At 54.8% G+C, this 27,042-nt stretch overlaps 1 protein-coding gene across 1 annotated transcript in view; it reads left to right on the plus strand.

Annotated features, from left to right (window-relative positions):
• The window catches only part of LOC122385043 (ephrin type-B receptor 1-B-like), a 67,442-nt gene that overhangs the window by 37,100 nt on the left and 3,300 nt on the right, over positions 1–27,042 (plus strand). Inside the window, exons 4-13 of the mRNA XM_043373006.1 lie at positions 4,554–5,226; positions 14,593–14,748; positions 16,340–16,503; positions 21,730–21,883; positions 22,099–22,223; positions 23,134–23,302; positions 24,134–24,257; positions 24,588–24,658; positions 25,560–25,607; positions 26,502–26,680. Of these exons, the coding sequence (XP_043228941.1) occupies positions 4,554–5,226; positions 14,593–14,748; positions 16,340–16,503; positions 21,730–21,883; positions 22,099–22,223; positions 23,134–23,302; positions 24,134–24,257; positions 24,588–24,658; positions 25,560–25,607; positions 26,502–26,680 (1,863 nt within the window). The remainder of the gene's footprint in view (positions 1–4,553; positions 5,227–14,592; positions 14,749–16,339; positions 16,504–21,729; positions 21,884–22,098; positions 22,224–23,133; positions 23,303–24,133; positions 24,258–24,587; positions 24,659–25,559; positions 25,608–26,501; positions 26,681–27,042) is intronic.

Below are 27,042 nucleotides of genomic sequence, written 5' to 3' on the forward strand. Positions count from 1 at the left end.
GCTCAATGCCCATGTTAGCTGTCGGAAATTACTTGTCACACTAACTGCCGTCTTTTATCAGCTGTCACCGTATGAGTCAAACGATTGAAGCTCCGCCATTGGGCTCGCAGGCTGTCTATTCCGAGGGCGATGCGCAGGTGGGGTGCTTACTCATCACCAGCCGGGTCTCGGTGAACGTCACCTGGCCCGCTCTGTGGGCGTCGCCTGGCCCTCTGTGGACGCCGCGGTGACGGTAATGGGCCGAGACGTAACGGGACGCTGCGCTTCCGCTCGAGACGCGTTATTAGATACCAATGGTAACGGACGATATTCAGACATAATGCCTCGAATTGGAGGGATAGTAATCAGAGTTCGAAGCTGTGTTCTAAGTGAAAGCGGCACACAAATTTATAAGAATTAAAAGCTGGGGTCAGAGTAAGAGAGCGAAGAATAGACAACCTTTGTCTGCATTTCAATTTGTGAGTAGACCACAGCGCAGGTTCATTGATTGCATCTGTATAATTTACACAGCCGTTTTTCATTGAAATATGCCAACAATCAGTCGTTCCGATAGCCACTCGCTGCCACATCCACTCGTGGCATGTGAGCCTTTCAGTTGACACCTCGAAGTCACGGGGAAGTGGTACCCGTTTCCTGTCCGAGGCGTCATATCCGCATAGTTCCGCACCTTTCGGCTGCCCGACGCGCGGTGCTGTCAGCCACAAGTGACGTATGGCCGTCAGTGATACCGTGCTGTTCATCAACTGCAGTCACTCTTCAGTGTTTATTCAGGCTGGTGAAATAGGCGCCCCACGGGGACGGTAGGCGGTATAACATTGAACCGACCGGCTCAGGAAAGAATACCGGTGTTCTATCCGCTTTGTTGGACATCACACGAGCCGTCTGGAGCTTACCGTGTGGGCAGTCGGGCTGCGGTGAAGACGGTCCTGGCGCAGCGGTGTGAACTGGAGCGTAGGTGTACTGTGGATCGGGATGTTGCACCATTGCATTGGTAATGCAACCTCCAGGAATGGTGGTGCGGACTTTTCTTCAGCTTCAGCGCGCCTCTGCATCGCATGCGGTCCCTGTATGAAATCACCAATTCAAATTGATGGAGGAAAACATGACTCATTGTCACGATGAAGCGGTTCAAATGAATTGTTGTTCATTGGGAGTGGCAGGGAATTTCACTTCGATAATGGACGACAATATCTATCTCTCCACGTTTGTCGGTATTAATTATTTTCCAGGTCAGTCGTTTCGTGAATCTCCGTATTAAGGCAATCACATGACTGGGCGAGCCTTGGAGCGGCGGAACGACACGATTCGAAATAATAACATCTGTTAGCCATTCATATTTCTGCCAGTATCTCCGTCGCCTTTGACACGATGAGACAGTGTTCATTAAGCTCTGCTGATTTGATGTGCGGCCGGGCCGGGGTCACGCCAGCGCCCCTGTTCCGCCGCTGTGGGGAGTCACAGGCCGTCTCCGAACGGGTCCATCGTGACACACGACCATCCATTGCCGGCGCGGTGAGACCGGTGGACAGTTAGACTATTAGGCCAGTCATCTGGCGTCTGGGGGTAGTGGGTCAGCCGGCAGCGCGGCGCGGCTCTGCCGGAACCGCCGCACACCGGGCGGCGCGGCGGCGGCGGCGCGCTCTGGGAGGGTGGCCGCATGCGGCGCTCATTTGGTAACCGGTGGGCCATTCTGCTGAGAGGCCGAGCAGCCCCGTCGGTCGGCGTCGCCTCATTGCACGGTTGCGGTGTGTCATTTGAGGCGGCTGCGGCCAGACAATGACTATGATGAGCCGTCGGAGCACTAATGTTAGCGCTGGCCGCTGCTCGGGGAAAGAGAATGCTGCCGCGCCGCAGCGCGCAGTCGCCGCCCCGCTGCCGTTCCATGCAGCTACAGCTGAGCGACCAGACATTTGTAACAGGATACGAGCCACGTGATTCTGTCAATGTTGGACTGCATTAGAATCGCGACCATCACGTGGTGTACTGGATGCATACGACATCGGTAGTTTATCGGTAGTCCATTCGAACAGCTGCATGTTGTTATCGATGTAACGAAATGCAGTGACAGCAGGTACTTGTCTGATTGCCTGTGCCTATGCTCTGCGGTGTCTATTCTGTAGTCTCACGGTTAGTTTTTGCTGGCCAAATGGTGCCTAAACTTGTTCCGTGGTCGTATTCTTGTTACGCGGTCTCCAATACTGGCGGTGTGGTTTCTGGTGATTGCTCGGTCTCTGCTGGTTCTGCCCGTCAAATGACAACTTACCCGGCGGAAAACTCGCTGAGAAACTGTTATATACCTCCAGTGAAAGCCTTGGAGTTGAAATCACCGGATGTGCGACCACAATGGATGTGAATATAATTACGATACAAATGGATGGGAGGATGTAGCTATTTTTCAGCAGCGGCCGCCGCCTGTCAGCGGCTCTGCGAGCTGTGGTCCGGTGCTCGAACTGACCGCTGCTGGGCCGACCAGAGAACGAATCGGACCGGCGACCGAGCCCAGCCGAGTGCCGGGTGAAAGGCTCGTCCATCTGACCCGGCCGGCCGGCCTGTAATAATCAAATCAGAGTCGCGGTGGCATCGCCGAGCACCTGGCGCGACGGCAAGCCAAGTCGGATGCTAATTCACCACGATACGGAGCGAGTCGCTTTCCGGCCCTTCTCCCCGTCAGAGTTTCACTAGGATCGGCACGCCATTGTGGCGTTTTGATTGGCTCTGCTTCGGAAAGTTGATAGCCAACTATCTTGATATTCACGCGGCCTGGGACTGCCTCCGTGGCCCCAGAGATGATCCGATGACCGGTGAAGATCCGGTTGATAAGTCGCGACCCGGCACCTCCCCAATCTGGACGGGGTGATGGATCAATCATACACCCCCGGGCCAGTCGTAGCCAATTTGACGGCCTTGTCAGCGACCCGCCGATCGTCTCGTCTTCTCGATCGATGCTCCTTTTATCTGTTCTGGCCCACCTAATTCAGTCGTGAGGCCGGGAGTGATTTGTCGAGCCGTTCGAATAGGGTAAGGGCACTATACGAGACATGGTAAGGACGCGACAAGTTGTCAAATGAGAGGCCATGTCGGTTGCTATTAATCTGGATATAGTTACTTATGCCGCCAATTTGATGAATAGGAGCTGGTGGACGACTGCTAGATTCGTACCGTCCTTTCTTTGTTTAGTGAATGGGCTAAGTGACAGTTTGGCTACCTATCTGCTTTTGCTCTTCTGTGGTATACTACCTTTTTGTTACAGCCGCAAGGGTTAATAACCTTTATTGCTCGCCACTGGACCTCATGGTTCCTTGGAAACTCCCGAGGCCAGAACACAACTCTTTCCGAAAACACAGCTCTCTAAAGAGTCGCTATCGGCCTGCCGGCAACTGCAGACTTGTAAGCTCCCATTTCTCCCGGATGCGTGTGGCACATCGCTGCACCGTGGCTGTTCTCCTTTCTGTGTTCTCCCCCCGCCGGTCAGCGCCTCTCTTCCACTGTGTGACGTCACAGCCGGCTGGTGACGCCGGCGAGCTGGAGGTCGCGGGGTCATGACCCGGCCGCGGCAGACGACCCTGCGACTGGTGACCCAATGACCCAACGGTCACTGCCCGACCTGGACGGGCCGGGGAGAATCAGGGGCCCCAGAGTCGTGGGTGGCTTGGTGCTTTAATCGCCAGCAATAGCATTGCGTTGTGGGAAGGACTGATTGGGAGTGCCGCAATTGTGCAGAAGCTTATTGTTGTAGATTTGGTTCATTAAGTGAATGCGACGATTGTGCCGGTACTTGTCGTCGAGCATAAACCGCAAACAATGGTTTATTGTCCCCATCTGTATGCCTGCCGATCGAATGCACATTGGCGATGGTGTTGTGTGATGTGCCGGCTTTCCTGGACGTGGCTTTACGTCACATGATCGGAACATACATGTAAGCGGGCAGCGGCGGCCAGGTGCAGCGATCGATCGCAAAGAATCGTTTATCATTGCGTGCTGCCAGTTGAAAGTTGCCTCCGACCGGCCGCCATAAAAGTCGCCTTTGTCATGGCGTCGCCCCCTGTCGCACCCCGCTCCCCTTGGCCACTCCCTCGGCAGCCGGAGTCCCTTATAGATGACGTGACGTCATCTCAGACGCCGTGCCGATGCCGTGTGATGGCGGCTCGCCGCTCGTCTCAACAGTCATCGTGTCCGTCTGCAGAGCTGCTTCCGGTGGCGTGATTGTCGGCCGGGCGGCGCTCCGGTTTCTGTTCATACATCTGACCGACAATTGGCGAGCGAGAAGACGATCTTGTGTCCATACATGTCACCGAGAGTGCCGGTAGCACTCAGATTCGATGTGCGATTGCTACATCACCCTTTCTCCTATGACCGTGATGACTAACTCTGTGGATGTCCATGAATGAAAAATGTTGGGGATAGCTCAGCAGTCAGATTATTGTAACATGAAGTTTCCACCACAAAATTCAACTGAACACAGTTTGAACGGGTCTCGAGCTAATGCTGGTTGTATTAAGAGCTGCCTTTGAGTCCCCTTCACGTTCTGACCCACCCCTCTCTGTGACCCGCAGTGGAGCGAGGAGAGCTACACCAACTTCGAGAAGGGCATCAACTGGCGCTCCCACGTCGTCTGCGACGTCGCCTTCACGGACGTCAACAACTGGCTGTGGACGCCGTTCATCGAGCGAGGCGAGGCAGAGCGCATCTACATCGAGCTCAAGTTCTCCATGCGCGACTGTTCGCTCTTCCCGGGCAAGGCGCTCAGTTGTAAAGAGACGTTCAGCTTGTTGTACTACGAGTTCGACGCGGCCACCCGTGAGCCACCGCCCTGGGAACCGGAGAGCTATAAACTGATTGATCGAATCGCCGCCGATCGCGGTCGCTCCTCCACCAGCGATCAGCAGGTGATCAACGTCGAGACGCGCTCCATCCCAGTCACCAAGAAGGGTGTGTACTTCGCCGTGCGCGACCAGGGCGCGTGCATCTCCCTCCTGGCAGTGCGAGTGTTCTACCGCACGTGCGCAGAGGTACGCGCCGGGTTCGCCACGTTCGCGTCAGCGCCCACCGGACGCCAGGAGACTACCATCAAGACGGCACGCGGCACGTGCGTGACCAATGCGGAGCCTGGAGAGCGTGGCCTGCCCCAGTATATCTGCAAAGGCAACGGCGAGTGGGATGTGCTGGACGGACACTGCAACTGCCGGCCCGGATACGAGGCGATAGAAGCCAACCAGACTTGTCATGGTGAGTGCATTCCGTTGGATTGTCTGCGATTCTGAACACAGATGAGTTCGTAAAAGGATTCCATTATGACGCGACATACCTATGTCGTGTTATTTGTCAACTTTACACTGAGTCGTTCTGCTGTTAGCTGTTGACAAAGTGTCAGCACACAGCCTTGCAGCAAAGTAGCCCTGTATTGGCATCATGATTTGACGTAGCCCCTTCAGTCTGGTGTCAGTTGCCACACATGATGCATGTAGTTTCTTTCTATATTTAACTGTTATCGGCCTCGGCTCTGCAAACCAATCATCACGAACGAAGGCTGACAGGGGCGCGCTCACACTTCCAAATACCAGGTATATGACGGCTGTCTGAGGCGTCGTTTTCCATTAGCGCCAAGCCCAATAGCCCTGATAGCGTTCGCGTGCAAGCGATGCCGAGCTTTTGAAGCTGGATCGCAAATGAAAATGAATCGCTCTGTCATCGGGGTGAGTGTTCGGAGCGGGGGCGTTCTGAGCGGTGTATCGTATGTGAAGAATCTGATTGGTCGGCTTCGAGGGTGGTCCCATTCATACGGTGACTTTGGCTCCCCATATATGCCCCGAGTTCTTGAAGGGTGCTTTGTTCTTCGTCTATTTTTTCTGATCCATTTATCGCACTAATGAAGCAGGCCTCTCGAATCGCGAAAAAGTAATTCCCCTGATGTCGGAAAAGAGGAAAATGTCGTTCGTATGGCTATTCTGTTAATTAGATGAGCCTTTGGGCCTGGAAGTCATTCGTGTCAGGCGTCAGCCGTTTCCCCGTAGATGGGCACTCGTAAACGTGCTTCAACGTCTCCGGGCTTCAGACCTTCATTAAATTGCATTAATTGCATTTTATTGCCCATATTTGATACAGTCATTTATATTGGAAACCGGACATTAGGCATTGGTAGGTACAGGTAATTGAGGTACAGGTAGGTGAGGTAATTTGACCTCGCATTCATGCCTTTTTAATTATCCTGGTTCTCCCAGCTTCCTACACAGTGTAACTTACTGCAGTTGATATAAGGGCCCATCATACAGTGTCAGAGCACTGGCGGTCGCAGCCGCTAGCAAAAGGGGGGGCCAAAGTCACACTCGCGGGACATAACATTTATCCGTCACCGGGAGTGGTGGGGGGTGATCGGCTAGTTTTTTTACGTCCACGAGGCGCCGCACAGTTGGCATTACTTATGCTTCATCCATCTCATTCTTGCGTGAAATCTTTGAGCTCAATTTAAGGCAAAATCACCAGTTCCATTTACCGTCTCACGGTGTGCCCACCGGTCGGGCCGCTGCACCGTCCATGACGACGGATCGGTGTAGCATAGGTATACTGGAAGGTCAGGCACGCGGATTCATGACCTTACCACTATAAAACAATTCGGAAAAGTACAGATACATCTTGCTAAAAAGTACAGATACCTCTTGCTTTGAACAAGCATGTGAAACCCAGAGAGCATTTTTAGACTATGACATTTACCCATATAGGTACCTACTTGTGTGGCGGCGGGAGAGAGTAGGTACACCGGCCTCTGGAGACCCCCACAGGTTCCGAGCTTTCAGAATTGGCATCTGAGGGCCGCGCGCGACTCCTGCGGGGCTTCGCAACGGCTCTGTTGGGGCTCACTCAACCTGCCTAGTCCTACTGCTAAAAAGACTGGCCCTGAGCCCTAAGGACTTCATCAGTCTCTGCCAGCCCCAGGACCCACACCGGCTCATGGGGTCCCGACCTCGAAATATGAGGGAATCAGCGCGGGACCATCAGGACGTAAAGCAATCTCGATCAGGACCAACGTAAGGCTGTGCCGGAGACTGCGTGAGCCCTCTGATCTTCAGAAACCCACCCATGTATGTTTTCATGTAGAGGCTAGTTTAGGGTCCTCAGAGACCAGTACAGGGCCTGCAAACTACAAAGGCCAGTAGTTTGAGACCATCAGAGACCGAGTTGGGCTCTCAGAGGCTAATGTGGGTCCTTACTCATTACAGGCCAGCATGGGCCCTCAGAGGTCAGCGTGGGGCCCTAAAAGACCGGCATGAGCCGTCGTTGGACCCCAGAGGCCAGCAGAGGGCCCTCAAAGGCCAAGATGGGCCCTCCTCAGAGGCCAATGCAGACCCTTAGAGGCCGGCATCGGGTCTTCAGCATCCAGTGCGGGACCCTTTTTGGCACCTAAAGGTTCGTCTTGGGACACCAGAGACAGAAATAAGGCCACCAGAGACCGGTGTGAGACCCTGAGACGCCGGTTGGGACCCCTGAGGCCGGTTAGGGGCCCTCATAGGCCAGATGTGGGGCCTCAGAGGTTGATGTAGGCTCTTAGCGGTCAACGTGGGCGCTTGACCGCCACTGAAGTTCCCTCAGAGGTCAGTGTAGGACGTTCAAAGACCGGTGTGGGAGCTGGACGTGGGTTTTTTTAGCCTCGTGACGATCGAATAATTGTCAGGGCCCCATACACCTATATGGGGGCCCATTGGTTGTTTGAGGGGGGCAAATGATATGATGGCCCCCTTTATTGACCTTTGGGGGCATTGCCCTGATGCCCCCCCCCCCCCGGCCCCCCGCGACCGCCACTGTGTACACATTACACACATGCCTCTGAGATTACATACTAGCTCATGCAAACTCTATGCAGGCCCCGTAGGTCCCACGCTAAACCAAGCCGGCATACGGCGTCACCACCGGGCTTCTGAGGTGCACAGCACCAACCCATGAGGTCTTACTTTAGTGTCTTGGAGCCAATCTCCTTTAGCAGGGCCCACCCGCCACTGCCGAAGAGGGTCTCATGCCAGCCATTGCTGAATGCTGGGCCTACGAGAGCCTCAAGTAAACCCACGCTGATATTCCATATAAGATCCGGCCATACTCGTGAACCGGTGCCAGCGACGCTGACTGCCAAATTGACAGAATGCGAAACTGAGCCCACTTATGAGTGAAATTTACGTCCTTTGATGGCCCAAGAAAGAAAATGAAACATACGAAAAGCTTTTCTAGGACTTTTGTTTGATCTGAAAGGTGGGGCCAAAAGATAGTATGGCCCCACCTTTCAGCACCAAAGGGGGGGGCCATGGCCCCCGTGGCCCCCCCCCCCCTGCGACCGCCAGTGTGTCAGAGTGTCATATATCACCATGCATCTTACCACTGACATCATAAGGCGCTAACGAATGAGTCCAGTGGTCGGGCAATAAGCGTGTTATGTCGTGGCACTGATGACCTGAAAGGATCGCGGGGATCTGTCAAATAGCTCATTTCGGGTGTAATGTGCTCATCGGGAGCGGTCGGTATAAATGCTGGAAATCCCGCTCAAAGAACATGGAACAATACAGGACAATGGACCTTGTAAGTTGTAATAGGTACATAGAGCCAAACGCTGGAAAGCCCGCAGAGGAGGCGGGGACAATGAACCTCACCAGTGACTTTGAAAGTCAGCCAAATGATGGAAAGTACGGTGAAGGGACGATAGGGGACGACAAAGGGACGATAAAGCTTATACTCTGTTCGGAGCAACCCCCTTCTCACAAAAATACTTGTCTGTTATTTCTCCTCTCACGTTTAAGTACACACTGTTTATTTTTGTTTGGTTATAATTATAACAGCGTGTGTCCAGTTCGAACGGGCTGCAGGGTTGGAGGAACGGAGGATATCACCAAAGCGCACGGTGCCGCGTGCCGTTCCGATCGTTAATGTAAATGAGGCCGCTATCGCCGCGGCGCTGGTCCCTATATATAAGGTGATTTCGCCTCACGCTGTAAGTGCCGGAGCGGATCGGATGGAGAGCAGGACCAAATTAAATCGGAGCCGTGTTTTGATGGGGAGATGGGTGTTGGATCAGGCCGCGAAGACGTAATACCCTCGATCGATTAGGCGCGCATGCATTTATTAGCACACATTTTAAAAATGTATTTCATGGGACTTTAATATGCTGCCTGGATTATTGCATTATTGTCGAAATTATGAGTAAAAAGGCAAATATGATAGAAAAGTACAGGCATTAAAAACTCAAAACCCATTGGCTTTGACTGCGAATATCCCAGCAGAGGTACTTTGGAACTGAAGTTCAAAGTGCGTATTGCTGTGACGCCCGCCGGCATCCACAGCACTCCACCGTAAAATGTTCTGCAGCCAGAGGCGCCGCGCCGGAATGATGCAGCGCCTAATCCACCGGAGCTGAGCCGACTGTCGTTTTTGCAGCCGATATTAATGCATTATCTTTATCGGCTGTGACCATTAGCCGTCGGTTTGGCACGTGTATGGTGCCGCTCGGGAGCAGCGGCGTATTTAGAAAATCGCGAAGGGGGGGGGGCCAAGGGTTTGGAGGGCGCCACCTCACCCAAGGAGGGCGCCATACGGTCGCGAGATAAAAAATCGCTCAGCGGGGTGGGGGGGGGGGTTAGGAGGCGTTTTTTACCATGCCACCAGTTTTTTTTTTGCGTAACCTCGTATAGGTCGTGCTGCATTGATTTTGCATCGTGTGTATTCTTTATGCTCCAGGTCACAAAAGGTCAAGTGTTCTTGAAATGCTGCGCCGAAGGCGCGCGAAATTTTTGAAAACAACCTTTTCCTCCGCTTTTTAGGCACGCCTTTTATACGATCACCGTTCAAAGCTCCTCTCGCTCTTTTACCAAATTTGAAGGTGTAAAAAATACCTAAGGTTTGGTCGGGCCGCTGCCACACAAACTGTATAGAAAGCTTGGCTCATGGGTGTCGATGTATAAAAGTTTATTGGCGGTGGCATATCTACGCACCAGATCACCGTATCGGATTGATACCGGAGCGCGAGATGCGTAAACATCATCCAAATTACCTCAGACCAGCCTTCATAGCCTTCTCACAGATGCATACAGTGTACCCACATAACCAGTTTCAATCACCGAACTTTCAGATGCCTGCTGTTGCGGCCGAACCTGTTGACAATACTTAATCGTAATCCATATAGATGCCATGATGCACGTAAAGTAGGATCAATCCGTTAAGACCAAAGACGTGTTTTATGCATCGTAGAGCGTAGATAGTTTTGGTAGGTATATCAGCACCACGTTCATTTGTGGCAGTTTTCACAGGCAAGACATCAACTATGTGCAATAGAACGACTAAGTTGAAAAACATGCCAAAGGAGTAAATAAATGATAAGAGGGCAGCGATCAACGGATGTTGCCAATAGGTAGAAGGGCTGCGATCCACAGGAGGGCGCTAATAGGTAGGAGAGCCCCGATCAACATCCCGAGTTTCGATAGTAGGGCACCGATAGGTAGGAAGTTGGCGAGCAGCAGGAGGGCGCCAATGGATAGAAGGGCAGCGATCAACAGGAGGGCACCAATAGGTAGGAGGGCCCCGATCAACAATCAACAGGAGGGCGCCACCAGGTAAGAGGGTGGCGAGGAACAGGAGAGCACCAATAGGAGGGTGGCGATCAACAAGAGGTCGCCAATAGGTGGGAGGGCGGTCATCAACTGGAAGTCGTTAATGAGCGGAAGGGTGACGATTAAAATGGGGGTGGCAATGGTGAGGAGGGCGCCTTTGCTCAAGAGGATGACACGAACAGGAGGGCGTCTGTGCGGAGGGCGCTGGTCAACAGGCAGGTACCAGTGGATAGGAGGGCGGTGATCAACAGGAGGGTGCCAGTGGTTAGGAGGGCGGCGATCAAAACGAGGGCGCCAATAAGAGAAGGGCCCCGATTAACATTCAACAGGAAGGACTAGGGAACCAATAGGTAGGAGGGCGGCACTGAACAATAGGGTGCCAAAAAGGAGAAAGGCGGCCTTGAAAATTTCACATGAGGGGGCAATAGGTAGGAGAGCGCCAATAATTATGAGGACGCCGATCAGCAGAAGGGCGGCAATATGTAGCAGGGTGGCGACCTACAGGAGGGCGCCTTCGGGTGAGAGGGCGCTTATTTACGGGACAGCGGCTTACATAGGCGACCACCGTTACGCTTAGAGAGCTACAGCCTACAAATGTGGTTGGAGGGCGCCCGAGGGAGCCCTCCAACCGTATTTGGAGGGCGTATTTGGAATGGGCGTCCTCCGAGGGCGCCCTCCATCCGTATTTTCCCTGTAAACACATTCGCGATTGGAGGGCGCCCTCCAGTCGCGATTGTTTTTCGATTCGATTATATCACAATTGCATTTGCGATTGGAGGGCGCCTTCGGCGCCCTCCAATCGCAAAGGGCACCTTCGGCGCCCAAGGGGGGGCCATGGCCCAGTGCCCCCCCCCCCCTGCCTACGCCCCTGCTCGGGAGGACCGAGACCGGGCTCGGGTGGGCACTGAGCGGCAGTAAATCGGCCGATGTCAGCCCGCTGCGGCTGAGGACGGCAGGGCGGGTCCGCGCGGCGTGCAGGAGCGATCAGGAGGGACCAGAGCTGGGCGTCAGCCGTGGAATCAGAGCTGAGAGACAGCCGTGGGATCAGCAGGGATCAGAACTGGGCGTCAGCCATGGGATCAGCAGGGGCCAGAGCTGGGCGTCAGCCGTGGAATCAGAGCTGAGAGACAGCCATGGGATCAGCAGCGATCAGAGCTGAGAGACAGCCATGGGATCAGCAGGGATCAGAACTGGAATCAGCCATGGGATCAAAGCTGAACAGAGCGTAGGACGGGCTCAGAGCTCAGAGATTGGCTGGATGTCGGTTGCGCCTTGTTTGACGGTTAGCAGTCCATTGAATAACTGCGCCAGAAGGGCGCTCGTCTGAGAGCAGCGGCATGGAACGTTGATATTGGGCACGACCGATAGTGTCGGGAAGCTCCGGATTCTCATATCGCGCCACATGGCCAGGAGCTCTCATTCCACAGCTGATGTAATTTAAAAGCTTGAGACTGAACTTACATTTTGCACACAGTCAACATGACCGCAGGCAGCAAGTGCTCATCTATAAAACACACTATTCGTTGTATCATTTTTTGATTTTACATCATACCCAACCGAATGGGCGCCGCCTCCCCCGATTTCCGCAGTCTCTCTCTCTCTCTCTCTCTCTCTCTCTCTCTCTCTCTCTCTCTCTCTCTCTCTCTCTCTCTCTCTCTCTCTCTCTCTCTCTCTCTCTCTCTCTCTCTCTCTCTCTCTCTCTCTCTCTCTCTCTCTCTCTCTCTCTCTCTCTCTCTCTCTCTCTCTCTCTCTCTCTCTCTCTCTCTCTCTCTCTCTCTCTCTCTCTCTCTCTCTCTCTCTCTCTCTCTCTCTCTCTCTCTCTCTCTCTCTCTCTCTCTCTCTCTCTCTCTCTCTCTCTCTCTCTCTCTCTCTCTCTCTCTCTCTCTCTCTCTCTCTCTCTCTCTCTCTCTCTCTCTCTCTCTCTCTCTCTCTCTCTCTCTCTCTCTCTCTCTCTCTCTCTCTCTCTCTCTCTCTCTCTCTCTCTCTCTCTCTCTCTCTCTCTCTCTCTCTCTCTCTCTCTCTCTCTCTCTCTCTCTCTCTCTCTCTCTCTCTCTCTCTCTCTCTCTCTCTCTCTCTCTCTCTCTCTCTCTCTCTCTCTCTCTCTCTCTCTCTCTCTCTCTCTCTCTCTCTCTCTCTCTCTCTCTCTCTCTCTCTCTCTCTCTCTCTCTCTCTCTCTCTCTCTCTCTCTCTCTCTCTCTCTCTCTCTCTCTCTCTCTCTCTCTTCCGCCGGTCCTCTCCACCCCACACAATCGGAGACCGTCTCTGCCCCGTGCCTCTCCGCCGCGGCCGACCGGTCCTTTTTAGACGACCCGTGCCGGCTCTTCCCCTAATTGGCCGCGAGGCCCATCCGACGATTTATCCGAGGAAAAAATACGGCGATGCTGCGGCCGGAAGAATAGACTGGTGGCTAGAGCAGTCAGATGAAAGGTGGAGGAGCGGTGGAGAGGAGGAATATCATGCTCGCAGACCGGACGTGAGCGGGTTTTTTTCTTTGATGCGCCGGCCCGCGGGCGCCTCTTGCACACGTGCCGCGCCGTCGAGTGGCTCGCATGGAGGCGGTCTGGCCCGTATTGGACACTGCAGGAACAATGGTCGCAGTCGGTGGGCCGAGATATATCAGACGACCCACGGCAGCTTTAGTTGTCCGACTCGGTATTTGGCTGCACGGAATGTGTTGGGCCCATGTCAGATCCGGTACTTCCACAGCCCACAGGGAAATCCTCTTTTATTCCGTGGCTGTGAGCGCAGCTTAGACATCCCATTTAGGAACTGGGTTATCATTTAATTGTTTCCTGGCTATCGCTGAAAAATGCTGCCTAAGTACGGCTGAATTCAGACATTAAGATGTGCCATTTGTTGTTAACACTTCTATTCTTGACAGCACGATATCGCCTATATATTTTCCCGCCTATTGTTTATCGATATCAGTTTGCTGGACAACGTGTAGCAGGTCGTTTCGTGCAAAAGTCGGGCTGCTTTTTACCGCTACTGATGTGCCGATTGCATTGTGTCACACGCGGATTACAGCTGCGGCTACACATGGCGCTGGCCGCCCGGCGGCGTTTTATTGCCACATAGCTGCCGGGCTTATCGCCAATAGCCCGCGATCGCCGCGTTAGCGAACGCTTATCGCGGTGGCCGACAGCGTTTCAGCCGGCTGTTTGGGGCCGATTTCGGCTCAATCAGCTGTTCCCGTGACGTCTGTTACCGCCCTCACCGGCGCCGGTGTGTTGGGCGTTCTGGAAATGTGTGTAGCTGTGGTGGAAAAATGTGAAACGGAAAAGTGAGCGGTCGGATTCCTATCACGTGGCGCTTGCGGAGAAGATCGCCGAAAAGGTTTACGCAAAATAAATCGTTAAAGAAGTCGGCTGATGTCAAGATTACGACATTGTGTTATTGAACTGGGAATTATGCGAGTGCCACCAACGATGACATTTGTTGCAAAAAAGTCTTATTTTGCTTTGGGTGCGGGGACTTCACCAGACTGGTATTGAGTAGCGCATTAGACATTTTTTGGCGCCCTTGTATGTTTGGCCCGATTCCTGCATTTTGTTTGCGTGCGATGCTCACGACATTATCAACTGAATGGAGCTTTGCATGCCGTTTGCGACTGTCATGTCCTGTCGTGTCGTGAGCTCGCTACGTGAGCCGGTGTGTCAGACAGTCTGTGTTCTCGTGTGTTCACATCCGATCCGGCAATGTCATCCCATGGCGAATTGTTGTGACCGCCATACCACATGAGGTGGCCGGAAGACAGATCTGACTCTGAGTCAGCAAATGTCAACGGCTCACTGCAATTCGCGCATTAACTGATGCATGCAAAATAATTACCAACGATAGTTTATCTAGCCCTTTACTTCCAAGGTCTCGCCTTTTATTAGACCGAAGTGAACAATCATATCATTACACAATGCGTAGCTTGACTGTTATTTAGCATTGACCCCTGAAGTGACCTGCGACCTATTGTCCCCTGCTGACCTCTGATACCCCTTACCCCTGTCCATGCCTGCAGTGTGCCCGCCGGCCACCTACAAGTCGGTCTCTGGTGTGGGCGCGTGCCTGGCCTGTCCGGACCACAGCCGAGCGGAACGCTCCGGGTCTGACCTCTGTGCCTGCGAGCCGGGCTACTGGAGAGCAGAGACCGATCCGCCAGGATCAGCCTGTACACGTGAGTAAAGATAATACCGCTCGTCCAGTGTGTCTGCGTGAACTTAGGGACCTGCATACCCGTGAACCATATGCTAATGCTCCTCAAGGCGTACCATTGTGAGTTCCCGAGCCCCCGGCTCCCGGTACTGGTCAAGAGCAGAGCTTAAAGACGTCCAGCCGTAATGCACGCATGCGTAACTCAGCTTCCCACCGAGCTTCTAAACAAACTGCACGTGAATTATGGATATGATGCTGATTACCTGCCTCCCAGCTGGCCTTGTGTAATCTAACTCGGTTGTGGCGCATGCTTATGCATGAGTTCACTAATTTTTCCTCCCCTGCAGTCGACGTTAGCGGAGCGAGGGGTGCGTCATTTCCTCAGCAGTTGTGGCTGATTTTGCATAAAATATCCGTTTTATCCTTCAAAACGCATAAAACCACACTTGCTCTGCCTTGCTAATCTCTTTCCTTCCGCTTTAGGCACAAAATTAACCGCCGCCTCATGACCCTGGCCGTCGATTCGTGGGCCGGCTGGCGGCCGTTCCCAGCTGTGGACGGCAGCCGGTTCCCAGCGCCGTCGTACGGGAGCCGACTGCACGCTCCGCCGGCCCTGCGGAACACGACGGCCCCGCACCGCGCCGATCGCACGCCGCTCGCACGCGCAATCACATGCGCGTCACTCACGCACTCCGTCACTCACGCACTCTCGTCACTCACGCACTCACGCTCCATGCCGATGGCATTGATTTGGGTTCAATGGACGACAGATAGCAGCCGGTACGGTGGGCCGGTCGTGCTGCCGGCTAAAGCGAATGGCCGCCCTGCGGCATGCTTATCCGCGTTTACAGGAAAGTAGCCGTGCATGCATGGGTTTGAATGTGACCGCGCGTGAATTACCTCCTTTGGCAGGTGTCTTTTATAACAGTGAGCGACTCGGCAGTTACTGTGGGATTGCAATCTCGGCTCTGCTGACGCTAGTGGGTAGACGGGTTTATCCGATCCTTCCGACTCGGTTAACTCTGAAGTGAACCTACTGTGATCGGCTCTGTAATGTCAGACTTAAAATAGCTGGCTGTGCGATCAATGGAAGGAATTGTAAACCGGTGCCGATTACACGGACGTTCACAACCGCGTTTGTAGTGAAGGCTGTTGTTTTTAGTTATGTAAACGGCTTGAAGTTCACTGAAGTGAAAACTGAGCGTGACGATGGAGGAGTAGTGATGCATGAAATCTATAACACAAAATGGACGAACTACATTGGGCCACCGTGTGACTTACAATCCTTTTCGCATGACGCACGTCACACGTGTTTGAACTATGAGTCTGCGTTGACTTGAGCTGACCTCACATGACCTGCCGCTACCTCAGGTCCGTCACCGGCACCTCGTGGTCTGACCTGTCGTGACCACAGCTTTGCTACAGGTACCTTGTGACCTGACCTGACCTAACTGGACCTGACCTGTCGTGGCCCTAAGTCTTCCACCGTCACACTATGACCTGACTGTGACCTGACCTGTGACCTGACCTGTGGCCTGACCTGTGACCTGACCTGTGACCTGACCTGTGACCTGACCTGTGACCTGACCTGCCCTGACCTGTCGTGCCCCCAGGCCCTCCGTCGGCGCCGCAGCAGCTCCGTGCCGAGTTTGTGGACCAGAACTCGGCGGTGCTGGTGTGGAGCGCGCCAGAGCTAAACGGCGGCCGGCCCGGGGACACCAGCTACAGCGTGAAGTGCCGCCAGTGTGGAGCCGACGTCACCTTCAGCCCCGCGCAGGTGGGTACCTACCGGAGACACCCTACGAGGTGAGGTAGGAAGCTAGACTGACAGCTGCCAATGGGCTTAGTAATCGTTCTGGGATTATTAATCCATCCAATGCTGTTGTTGTTGTGTTGTCCCTCCAGGCTCTGGTGAGCTGTAGCCTAACGGCTCTGGAGGTACCTGGCGACCCTCGCCAGGGCCGCCACCGCGTCGTCCCGTCGCACGTCGCTCAGGCTCGGGAAGATGGTGCCGAAGATGCGGAGCCGGGCGTTCATCAGCGCCGGGCACCGCAGAAGGACATGGTCCGGGGTGTCGGCCTCTTCGCCGCAGGCGCGGCACCATCCTGCCCGGCATCCCCGATCACTGCACTGGGCGCACTCCGGCGATGGGTGCCGCCCGATTCTGTGCAGGTACTGGGCTGACCCGGACCAGTGTCCTGCTCGTAGTTGGTGAGTCTCCACTGCGTCCAGCCTGTTGGGTCCACGAACCGGCGGCGGGGGACGCCCCTCCATCAGCGTGCGGTACCAGCCAGGAGGCCACTGGTTGGTGGTACGGGCACGCGCGAGTCTCGCCGCAGCTCGGTAGACCGTGGTCACGTCAACAGGGACGTCTTCTTGGGGGAGAGTTGAGGCATCTTTGGCGAGTTGGTCCGCGCGCTCATTCCCCGGGATTCCGCAGTGGGACGGTATCCACTGTAGGAGGACCCGGCGACCGCTCGACGACAGCTCCAGCAGGCTGTCCCAGATCGCAGTTGCGAGGGGCGATGACTGCGCAGACGGCCCCTCCTGCAGCCTTCGGAGAGCCGCTTGAGAGTCTTTGCAGACCACCACTGGATCCTCTGTGTGCGCCGGGTGCTGTCGCAGGTACTCGAGTGCTGCGTTGAGGGCTACGAGCTCCGCCCTGTAGCTCGAGCAGAGTTTGCCGGCAGCGACCCGCAGCTCCCGGGTCTCGCCGTCCGGCAGCTCGAGCAGAGCTCCAGCACCTCCGCTGGCGACTCCTCGGTCGGCCGCGCCGTCCGTCCATACCCACGTGGCGCATTGTGGGAGGCCGCTCAGGTGGAGAGTAGCTACCTCCAGCTTCGTCTGGGCAGATGCTGCTCTCGGCGGGAGGCCGGGCCCGACGTCCAGGCGGAAGGTCACGCCGTTCGTGGTCACCCATGGGGGTTGCCGGCTAGCGAGGATGGGCTCGATTGGCGACGACACGCCAGCCGCCTCCCAAACCTCCATGCCCACCTGTCTCCAACCAGTGACGGAGGACAGGCGCGCCGGCACCACCTCGTCGGCGACGGTGCGGAGCGGGTCCTCGCGCGGCAGGGCTCTCGCCTTGGCCAGGAAGCGGGCCGCCAGCGAGAGACGCCGCTCCGAGACCGGGGGCATACCGGCTTCCGCCAGCAGCGCGTGGGTCCGTGTTGAGACGGGGCAGCCCGTGATCACGCGCGCGGCCGCCCGCACTTCACGTTCGAGGATCTCGACGTGGGAAGCGGGTGTGGCAGGCAGCCAGGCCGCAGCAGCATGTTCTTGGGGGCCCCTGACATATCCATTGGCCACCGCTCGAAGTTGCTGTTCTCGGAGGCCCCAGTCACGCCCAGTTAGCCTCTTGAGCTGGGCTATCCGGGGACGAGTCTTCTGTCGCAGATTTCTGCAGTGCGCCCCGAAGTGGAGGGTGCGGTCTAGAGTAACTCCAAGGAGTTTCAGCTGGGCGCCCGCGGCCACGGTCTCCCCTGCTACCTTGATGTAGCAGTCGACTGCGTCCTTGGGGGCTTGAGAGAGGACCAGCACCTGAGTTTTTTTCGCTCGCCACCCTCATCTTCGAGGCGAGGGCCCACTGCACCAGAACATCAGCCGCTTGCTGGGCTCTCCGCCGTGCGACCAGGATGGTGTTGCCAGAGCACAGCGTCGCCGTGTCGTCGGCGTACATGTACGGCGTCGTGCCTGGGATCTTCTTCAGGGCGTCTGCCAGTGGCGCCGCCCATAACAGGAACAGGGTCGGCGCCAACACGGTTCCCTGTGGCAGACCTGCTCTGAAGATTCGCTCGCGGCTCTTGGTGCCATTAACTTCTGTGTGAGCTCGGCGGTCGCGGAGGAAGCTCCAGATCCAGGTGATGAGGCAGAGTGGTATGCCTTGTTGCAACAGTCGGACGCGGAGTAGCCGATGATCCACCGTGTCGTAGGCTCGGGAGAAGTCGAACGCCGTCAGGACGTAGCGTTGGGCCGTCTCGCCGTCCGCTGGCTGCTTCTTACGCGATCGCGGGCGCTGCCATCCGTCCTGAACCTGCTGCACCAGTCGCCCCAGGCTGTCCTCCACGGAGCGGCCCTCACGGAAGCCCACCTGTTCGGGTGGGATTAGGTTCCGGGCCGCTACAACGTGGTTCAACCTGCTGAGGACTAGTCGTTCGACCAGCTTGGAGACGTGACTGGTGAGCGCGATCGGTCGGTATGAGGAGATCAGGCGTTTGTCCTTCCCGGCCTTTGGGATAGGGCAGATTGTGGCCTGGCGCCACTCACGTGGGACGGCTCCTTCTTGCCAGCTGCTGTTGATGGCGTGCAGGAGTTCCCGTCGCGCGGTAGGGCCCAGGTGGAGGAGCATCTCAGCCGTGATGCCGTCGGGACCGGGTGTCTTCCTCAACTTGAGAGAGTTCAGCTGCCGGACCAGTTCGTCCATGCTGAAGGCTCCGCAGCATCCCACACGGGCGCCGTCACACTCTCGGCACGTGGACGGGGTGAGGGCCTTCCTCTGCTGCTTCGCCAGGCGGTCGACCTTGGGAACCCTTACTTGGCGTGAGACCCAGGCGTATGTTTGACAGAAGGCGTCGGCCTTGTCGCCGTCCTTGACTAGGAGGCGTCCTCCGTGTTCCATAGCCTGGCCGTCTCTGTGGTCGTCGTCGGTCGCACCTTCCCATCGTTTGAGGATCTTCGACACTCGGCCGATGCTGTTGGGCTTGTTCAGCTCCTCGGATACCATCTGGTGGAATCGTTGGCGGGAGACTCTCGCCTCCACCTCCGCCGCTCGTCGTCTGGCTTCAACATAGCGCTGGATCGTCTCGGGGACTGCGGGGTCCACTCGGGCCTGTGCTGAACGGCGGTCCGCGATGGCCTCCTCCAGCTCCGGGTCTGTAGCCCAGGGCTTCGGATCAGCGCGCGCCCCACGAGGGATGTGTCGCGCGCTGGCTTTCTGTAGAGCCGCAGTGAAGCGCGTGCACAGCTGCTGTGCCGTTGCACCCCGAGGAGGGTCTGCCAGGGCCGCTTCGCACTCCGAAGACCAGGCTGACCAGTCGGCTTTCTTGAAAGCCCACCGGGCCTTGCGGACTCGTCTTGAGCTGCTGAAACCGCTCCGCACAGTCATCTTCATCACCCGGTGGTCGCTACCGAGCGATGATGTGCGGCGGGCCAGGGAGAGGGCGCACACCGCGATGTCCGGTGCCGTCTGACTGTCCACTCTGGTCGCTTCTCCAGAGTTGAGGACCGTCCAGCCGGTCCGGTCCAGCCAGGTCGCCACTCGATCCCCCACGTCATCCGCCGCATCACAGGTCGAGTCCCACAGAGGATGGTGGGCGTTGAAGTCCCCCACCACGATGGAGTTGTCATCATTGGGGAGAAGGTCTGGCTCGAAGTGGTCCTCTCGTTGGTCCTCCGCTGATGATCGAAGGGGCGGGCGGTACAGACACCAGATATCCAGCGGGCGGTTACCCAGTATCTTCACGCCGCAGATCTCCGTCGAGTCATCCGCAGCGGCGAGGGGACGGTCCGTCAGGGGGGGTGAAGTGGATTCCCGCGCGAACGTAGACCGCCACGTCCCCACCCTTGACAGACGGTGCACCTGTGAGTCGTCCTCGTGTCCGTCTGGTGACCACTGGAGGCTGGAAGCCCCGGATCCTCGTTGCAGACCGGGAGAACTGACCCTCTTGAACTGCTACCACATCCGCCTTGTTTGACAGGAGCCAGCGTTCGAGCTCACCAACCTTGGGTTGTAGCCCGTTCGCGTTCCAGCACACCAGGTGCAGGAGACTGCGCTGTTGTCGGTTCCTGTGGTAGCGTCTGTTGCGGGCTCTTCTCCGGCCTCCGGGGCCTCCCGCCCCGCGGCCACCACCCCCGTCGGTGCTCACGGGGGCGGACACTGCCGGGCTGCTACTCATCTAGCAGGGCCGCCCCGCGCTGCGAGCGCAGGTACGGTCCCGCCAGTGGGCATAACGCGGCCCCGCGCGTGAAACTGGAGTCGATGGTGCCGGTGAAGTCCGAGTCCGTTGAAGTTGGAGTCCGGGCGACGTAGCGACGAGACGACAGCGACGATCGGGCAGGGATCGCCAGGCGCCTCTCGGAGAGGGCGCAGTTGGACCGTTTGGTTTCCCCGCCGGGTCTCCCCCGGCAGGGCGGACCGGTTGACTGACGTCGTCGGTCCACACTCCCCACCACTTGACGGCGGTCCATCCAGGGAGCCCATCCAATGCTCGATTTATACTTCGAACGAACAGCGGTATCGCGACGGCTTACATTCCGTACACCCTACAGGCATCGGTCAAACATTTTCTAAACTAAGTATCCCTGACTGGAACATAAAAAGGCGCATCATGGGCAGTTTATCACGCCTCATCGGAACACTGCCAGCTCATAGCCGCTGTCCAACTCGATGCTCGAAACTGCCTTGCTGTTAAATGTCTGTTAAATGTAACAGGACAGAGGCGGATCTCTCTGAGGACAGGCTGTAAACGGACCTATCGACCTGCTTACCCTAATCAGGGCACTATTGTTTTGTCATCGCCTTCCATGGTGTTATTTTTGCGTGAAATGTGCATGCATGTGGCCTATTAATGTATTTTTCTGCTAGTTATCACGTTGTTCGTTAATATCACATGTTCATCGTCAAGGTCCGCTCAATGTCTTCTGTGAAATATCGTAACGTCGGTTTTATTATTCTCGCGTGAAGTTCTCTTTTTGCTGGTCGGATGAAAATATCCGTCTTTCCTCCTTAAACACAATACGATTATGAACCATGGACTGTTGGTGATTAAAATTATGACTGCTTAGTGCTCAGCTATCAAGGTTGGTCGTAATTTTCATCTTTTTATGTTGAAAATGGCCATGAATATGTCATTTTCCTGTTTTGAAACATGCTTATTGCTCGTTAACTCTTTCTCGTTATATGGCTTTATTTAGACACCATTTAAGACCACAAAAATGCTAAAATGCCCCCCCCCCCCACACACACACACATCAATAACCCCGCGCAATGTTTCTCTCTTCACAGACGGGTCTGAACTCGACGCGTGTGACGGTGTCGGGTCTAAGCGCGGCCACCACCTACCAGATCTCTGTGTCGGCCCAGAACGGCGTGTCGGCAGTGTCACCGGCAGAGGACGAACATGCTGACCTCGAGGTCACCACACACGCCTCCGGGGCAGGTCAGTCGCGGGCGACGCTGGGAGGGGGATGCTTGTTCATTGTCAATGCGACGTTAATTGTCAAATGATGTGTAAGTAGAAAAAGTATTTGATGATCAATCTCGACGATCGTCTTGGTCGAGTAGCATCGGTATATCACACATTTTGTTATGGAACCTGCAAGCGTGTCGCCTACTATCCTGACCTGACCTGACGTGACCTCCCCTATGTCACAGTTCCGTCGATGGTTTCGGAGGTCCGTGTCACCCTGCTCCGTCCCTCGGAGGCTCTGCTCAGCTGGAGGCCGCCCTCCGACCCGGAGGATGCCGTTCTCAAGTACGAGGCACGCTACTTCACCAAGGTATGTGCCAGAGAGGCAGCGCCGTGTCACAATCTGCACATGCTGTCCGTCAGACCACCCAATTGCAGTTTAACCAGGCAGCCGGCGAAGATTTATGGCTAACGTCCAAGCTCATTCTGGCGGGGTTAGTTTTCCAGAATCGGGAACTACCAGGCTTTGTCCGAGAAACTCGCGTCTGCTGAAGTCTGCTATCGCTCAAATCAAGTTCACTGATGCAATTTACGTAGTGTCAGACGTTTGGCGGCTGGTAATAAATCTTTGGAATCTTATAACGGTAATTAACGCTACCCTTTGGTTCAAAAGGAGCGCAGCTCGTGTGAAGACTGTCACAATCGCCTGCCATCTGGGCCGGTGGTGGGGCGAACTGTTATATGAGTCGTTTGTATGGGGAACACGCCTGTTGCCAAAGTGTTTAATATCGCTCGTGAGGAAAATGGAAGATGGTTTGGTGGCTTTGAGGTCGCAGAGCGAAGGAGGTAGTTGTTAAACACGAGCGCTGTCCAATCCTATAAGTGGTATTTTTAATGTGTCGAATCGCGAATTTAAAATGGGCTCTGCTTATTGGAGAACGGAAGAAATTAGTGACAGTCAGTTTAGTCATTCGTCACTTGTTTGACGTTATAATAAGCTTAAACTAACGAAGTGAAGTGCGCCTTTGTTCGTTTATTAACTAAATGAAGAATGCCTGAATGACTGAATTACAGCCTTATGGGAAATCTAGGGAAGGATTACCTCCACAATAAATGCATCGTCTTGCTCTGCGTTCTTTCAAGATCAAAAGCATGCAAACATGTTTTCCTCTTCTAAGGCTTTCTTGTTTGCTTTAGCTCGTCTCTGGATCCTCCTAAGGTGTTCTATGAAACTCTGTACCTGTCCGACTGTCTGACCCCTGCCCCTCTCTCTCCGGCAGAGTGAGGGCGCCAACAGCAGCAGCGTGTTCTCGGACTCAGCCAGTGCCACGGTCACCGGTCTGAGACTGAACACCGAGTACGGGTTCCAGGTGCGGGCTCGTACCGCCCGCGGCTGGAGCGAGTACAGCCGGCCGCTGTACACCACCACCGGGCCGGCGGCCGACTCCGGTGAGAGGGGAGAGAGGGAGGGAGTGGAGAGAGAGAGAGAGAGAGAGAGAGAGAGAGGGAGAGAGAGAGAGAGAGAGAGAGAGAGAGAGAGAGAGGGAGGGAGAGGGAGAGGGAGAGGCTGATAAAGCGATGAGGGGAGAGTGGTATGAGAGCTGGAGGGAGAGAGTGAGCGAGGGAGGGCAGCAGCGCTAATCCCTTTCCGGACAAGGCCGTCTATCTCCGGGTATTTCAGCTGTGTTGATGTGTTTGCGAACTGAAACCATTATAGCATCATCCCCGGGTATCTGGCTAAATTTATCAAATGGGAGCGCTGTCGGCAACAGTTTGGATGAGTTTGTGCCCCAAGCGGGCAGCATTGCGTCGAAGTGACGGTAGTTTCACACCAACTTGGAGCTGCGAGCGCTGTCTGATGCTCGAGGCTATCTGTCAGTGGCAATTGCAACTTTCAGTTGATGTCTCAGACTCTTTGGGTTTGTCCAACTTGATCAGTGTTTCGTAGTGCTGACGATCAGTTAAGTCCCATGGAAACTCGGGTCGTGGCCTTGCCCTTACCTATTCACCCCTGCGGCTGCCTTCAGCGTAGCTGGGATTTGCAATGGTTTGCTGCGTCGTCACTGAACTTCTCCCACATCCCTGTTCAGCGTTCCATCTACTTGGCGGTGGCTTATTGAACCCCACTCACTCCCATGCCCCCACCTACTCCCTCATCGTATGTTAGAGGTGCAGCGGCTGGTCGTATCTGCGTTCACTTACCCGCGCCTATCTCAAGTTTACGTATAAGGACCTAGAACCTGTCATCTGTCCCCACTGACTTACCTCACCTACCCCCAGCGTACCTGGGCGGCTCGGGCGCCAATGGCGGCGGTATGAACGTCGAGGTGATCGCCGGCGTCTCGGTAGCCGTCGGCGTCCTCCTCGCCGTCGTCATCGTTGTGGCCGTGCTGTTCGTCAAGAGGTGAGACCCCGGTAGTGCGCTTATGTAGGATACGACAATATGATACGCAGTGCGTTACGACATTTAGCGACCAAGTTTTTTTGTGATCGTAAAGCGTTGAAAGGGATGCATCCCCGGCCTAAGGGAGACGAATCCGTTTGTATGCTTTGATCTTTTTTTGTTTAATGAGCATGGTTTTCTTGGATAATTTATCAATGTGCAGTAGCTCCAACCGCTACCTCTCAGGGTTACTAACAGGGGATGAGATTAGACGGTTTTGCGTAAGCATGCATTTACACATGTGCTCCACTTCACCTCACCAACCACCTTACCCTGTGTGCTTTGTCACAGTCGCAGCATGGAGAATCCGCACAAGAAGCGGCCCAGGGACGTCGGCTCCATGGGCTACCACAACGGCCTGGGTAAGTTCTGGCATCTTTCTGATGCAACCCCGCCAGTCGGGTTTACCCTCCAACAATTCTAGTTATTTCACACCATCAGCCTCCCAGTGTGTGAGAGTGGGGCTAATTCAGCGGGCTGAACCCTGGCTGAACCGGTGGAAAGTCGGACGTTGGGGCGGTGGTCAGACTGCCCGGTACCGGCTGGTGGTCGGTCGGGGGGGGGGGAGGAGGGTCGAGGGGTGATGGTCAGCTGATGTGGTGCCGATGGGCGGAGCGGCCGCACGCTACACCACCTGCTCACTGAGCCGAGCACTAGATAGGCTTTGAGAGCGCCTACTTGTGTGGAGGGAAAGGTTCCGTGCTGCGATGGGGTGTCGGGTTAGTAGCCAGCTTGAACTAGGTCTGGCGTGAAATGCGCGAGCTGCCCTTATTTATTTTATTTATATTTTATTACCTATGTTTTATTTTACTTTTTTGTTACAAGTCAATGCAAATGTACGCTGATTATTATTGTTCGTGCCTGGCGTCGATTATAAATTACATCTCAAATAATTAATTGTTATTATAGTATCATCATTGTGGGATATGGGTTTCCTTGGTTAGAAAAGGTCTGACTACGGTCACTGCAGCTGTTGAAACCTTTCTGAGCGAGTTCCCAGTACAGCCACTGGGTTTGACCGTTCCTGTCGCCTTGCCTGTCCCGCTGAGGACATTGTGCCCCCCAGGAGACGTTTCGATATTGCTCTATGGTGTCTCTCCGACTTTGTGTGCTCCGGTATCACGGAATCGTTAGTAACAATATAGTCTCATCCGAGTACGCCGTTAACCCGAGAGCCGTGTTGATAATGACAATACGACTGCCATCTGACCCCGTAAACTCTGCCAGTGCCCATGATAACCGTGTGGTGTGTGTTTGTTACAGCGATGCAGATGGGACTGAACACCCCGGTACAGACACCGTCCACAGCATGTGAGTGGCATAGACGCTGAGAGGTTGGACCGGGGCTATTACACGGGGTAGAACGGACGTTAGAGCATGACGGGTTCGCTCGCTCGGCTCTTAGTCAAGGGATTTGCGAATGCATTTTGGGTTTGTGTGCCACCAATGCTTTCGCGGTTTTCGAGCTGATTTTGCTGCTTAGCGAATAGCGGAAGAGTTTGTGGTTTATTTTTGCCGAGTCATCTCGGAAAGTGAATCATTTCACCGATTATTTTATCTAGTTATTCTTTTGCGTGACTTCAGTGCCGTTTCTCTCTTTCCTCTGACTCAATGATTCATTCTCAAACATTGTCTGTTTGACGTAAAGCCCCCACATTTGGTCTCGGACCCCGGCTCCGTCTGCTCCCATTATTTTTCTAATCCGCCGCCTCCCATCACTCGCGATCACGAACCTCTGCCCTGCTGACCGCCAGAGCCGCCCTTCAGCGACCACTAATCCTGGCCTGCTCAGTTTCCGCTGATAGCGGCTCCCGTTAGAACAGGGATCCTCTCCTCACATACCCCGGCCACTGCTGATCCCTGTTCTGAGAAGTGGCGGTAGTCCGGTACTAGCGTGTGGTAAGATCCGCAGACTATCCGGGGCTCGTGGTTTGACTGATTCCGGTGATCTGATTCATATTGCACAATGTCAGCTGTGGTGTCCCATTTCAACGCTCCTTTTCCACAATATCATCTCTCTAAATGGCAGAAGAAGCGGAGTTTTTTTTTAGAGTGAGATAAGTGTCTGCAAAATCTTATTTTTCCATTTAGTTCTTATATGCGTGGCGTTAAAGATAAAGACTATAAGACTTCAATGTCCTCTCCATCTAGATCCCCAGCGACCCTTTCGTTGAATAACCCTCAACATCTGCGTCTATTTTTCAGTGACGTCGCCCGCGTTCAGCCCTGTGACCCACCAGCGGACCTACATCGACCCGCACACGTACGAGGACCCGAACCAGGCGATACGTGAGTTCGCCAGAGAGATCGACGCGTCTCACATCATCATCGAGGCGGTGATCGGCGGAGGCGAGTTCGGAGACGTCTGCAGGGGCAAACTCATGGTGAGTTGTGGGGAACTCATGGCGAGCTATGGAAACTCGTGGTGAGTTATGGGAAACTCACGGTGAGTTAAAGGAACTCATAGTGAGTTAGGGGAATTCATGGCGATTATTGAAGCTCGTGGTGAGTTGTGGAAAACTCATGATAATTAGGGCAGGGGATAATGTATGGTGGAAGGGTTCCCTTCTTTGTCGATTTTCCTCCCGGTAGTCAGTCGCCTGCCTAGTGAACGTATTTTTGTTTGTCCACAGTCTACTTGGTTGCCTATTTGACAGTTTGGTCTGTCTGGCCTATTTTTAGATAATCTTGCAAACCATCTTGGTGTGTTTTCCTGCAGTCTATTAATAGAATATGCACGTTTATT

Source organism: Amphibalanus amphitrite, unplaced genomic scaffold (genome assembly GCF_019059575.1).
Source record: "Amphibalanus amphitrite isolate SeventyFive unplaced genomic scaffold, NRLGWU_Aamphi_draft 000206F_arrow, whole genome shotgun sequence".
Lineage (NCBI taxonomy): Eukaryota > Metazoa > Arthropoda > Thecostraca > Balanomorpha > Balanidae > Amphibalanus > Amphibalanus amphitrite.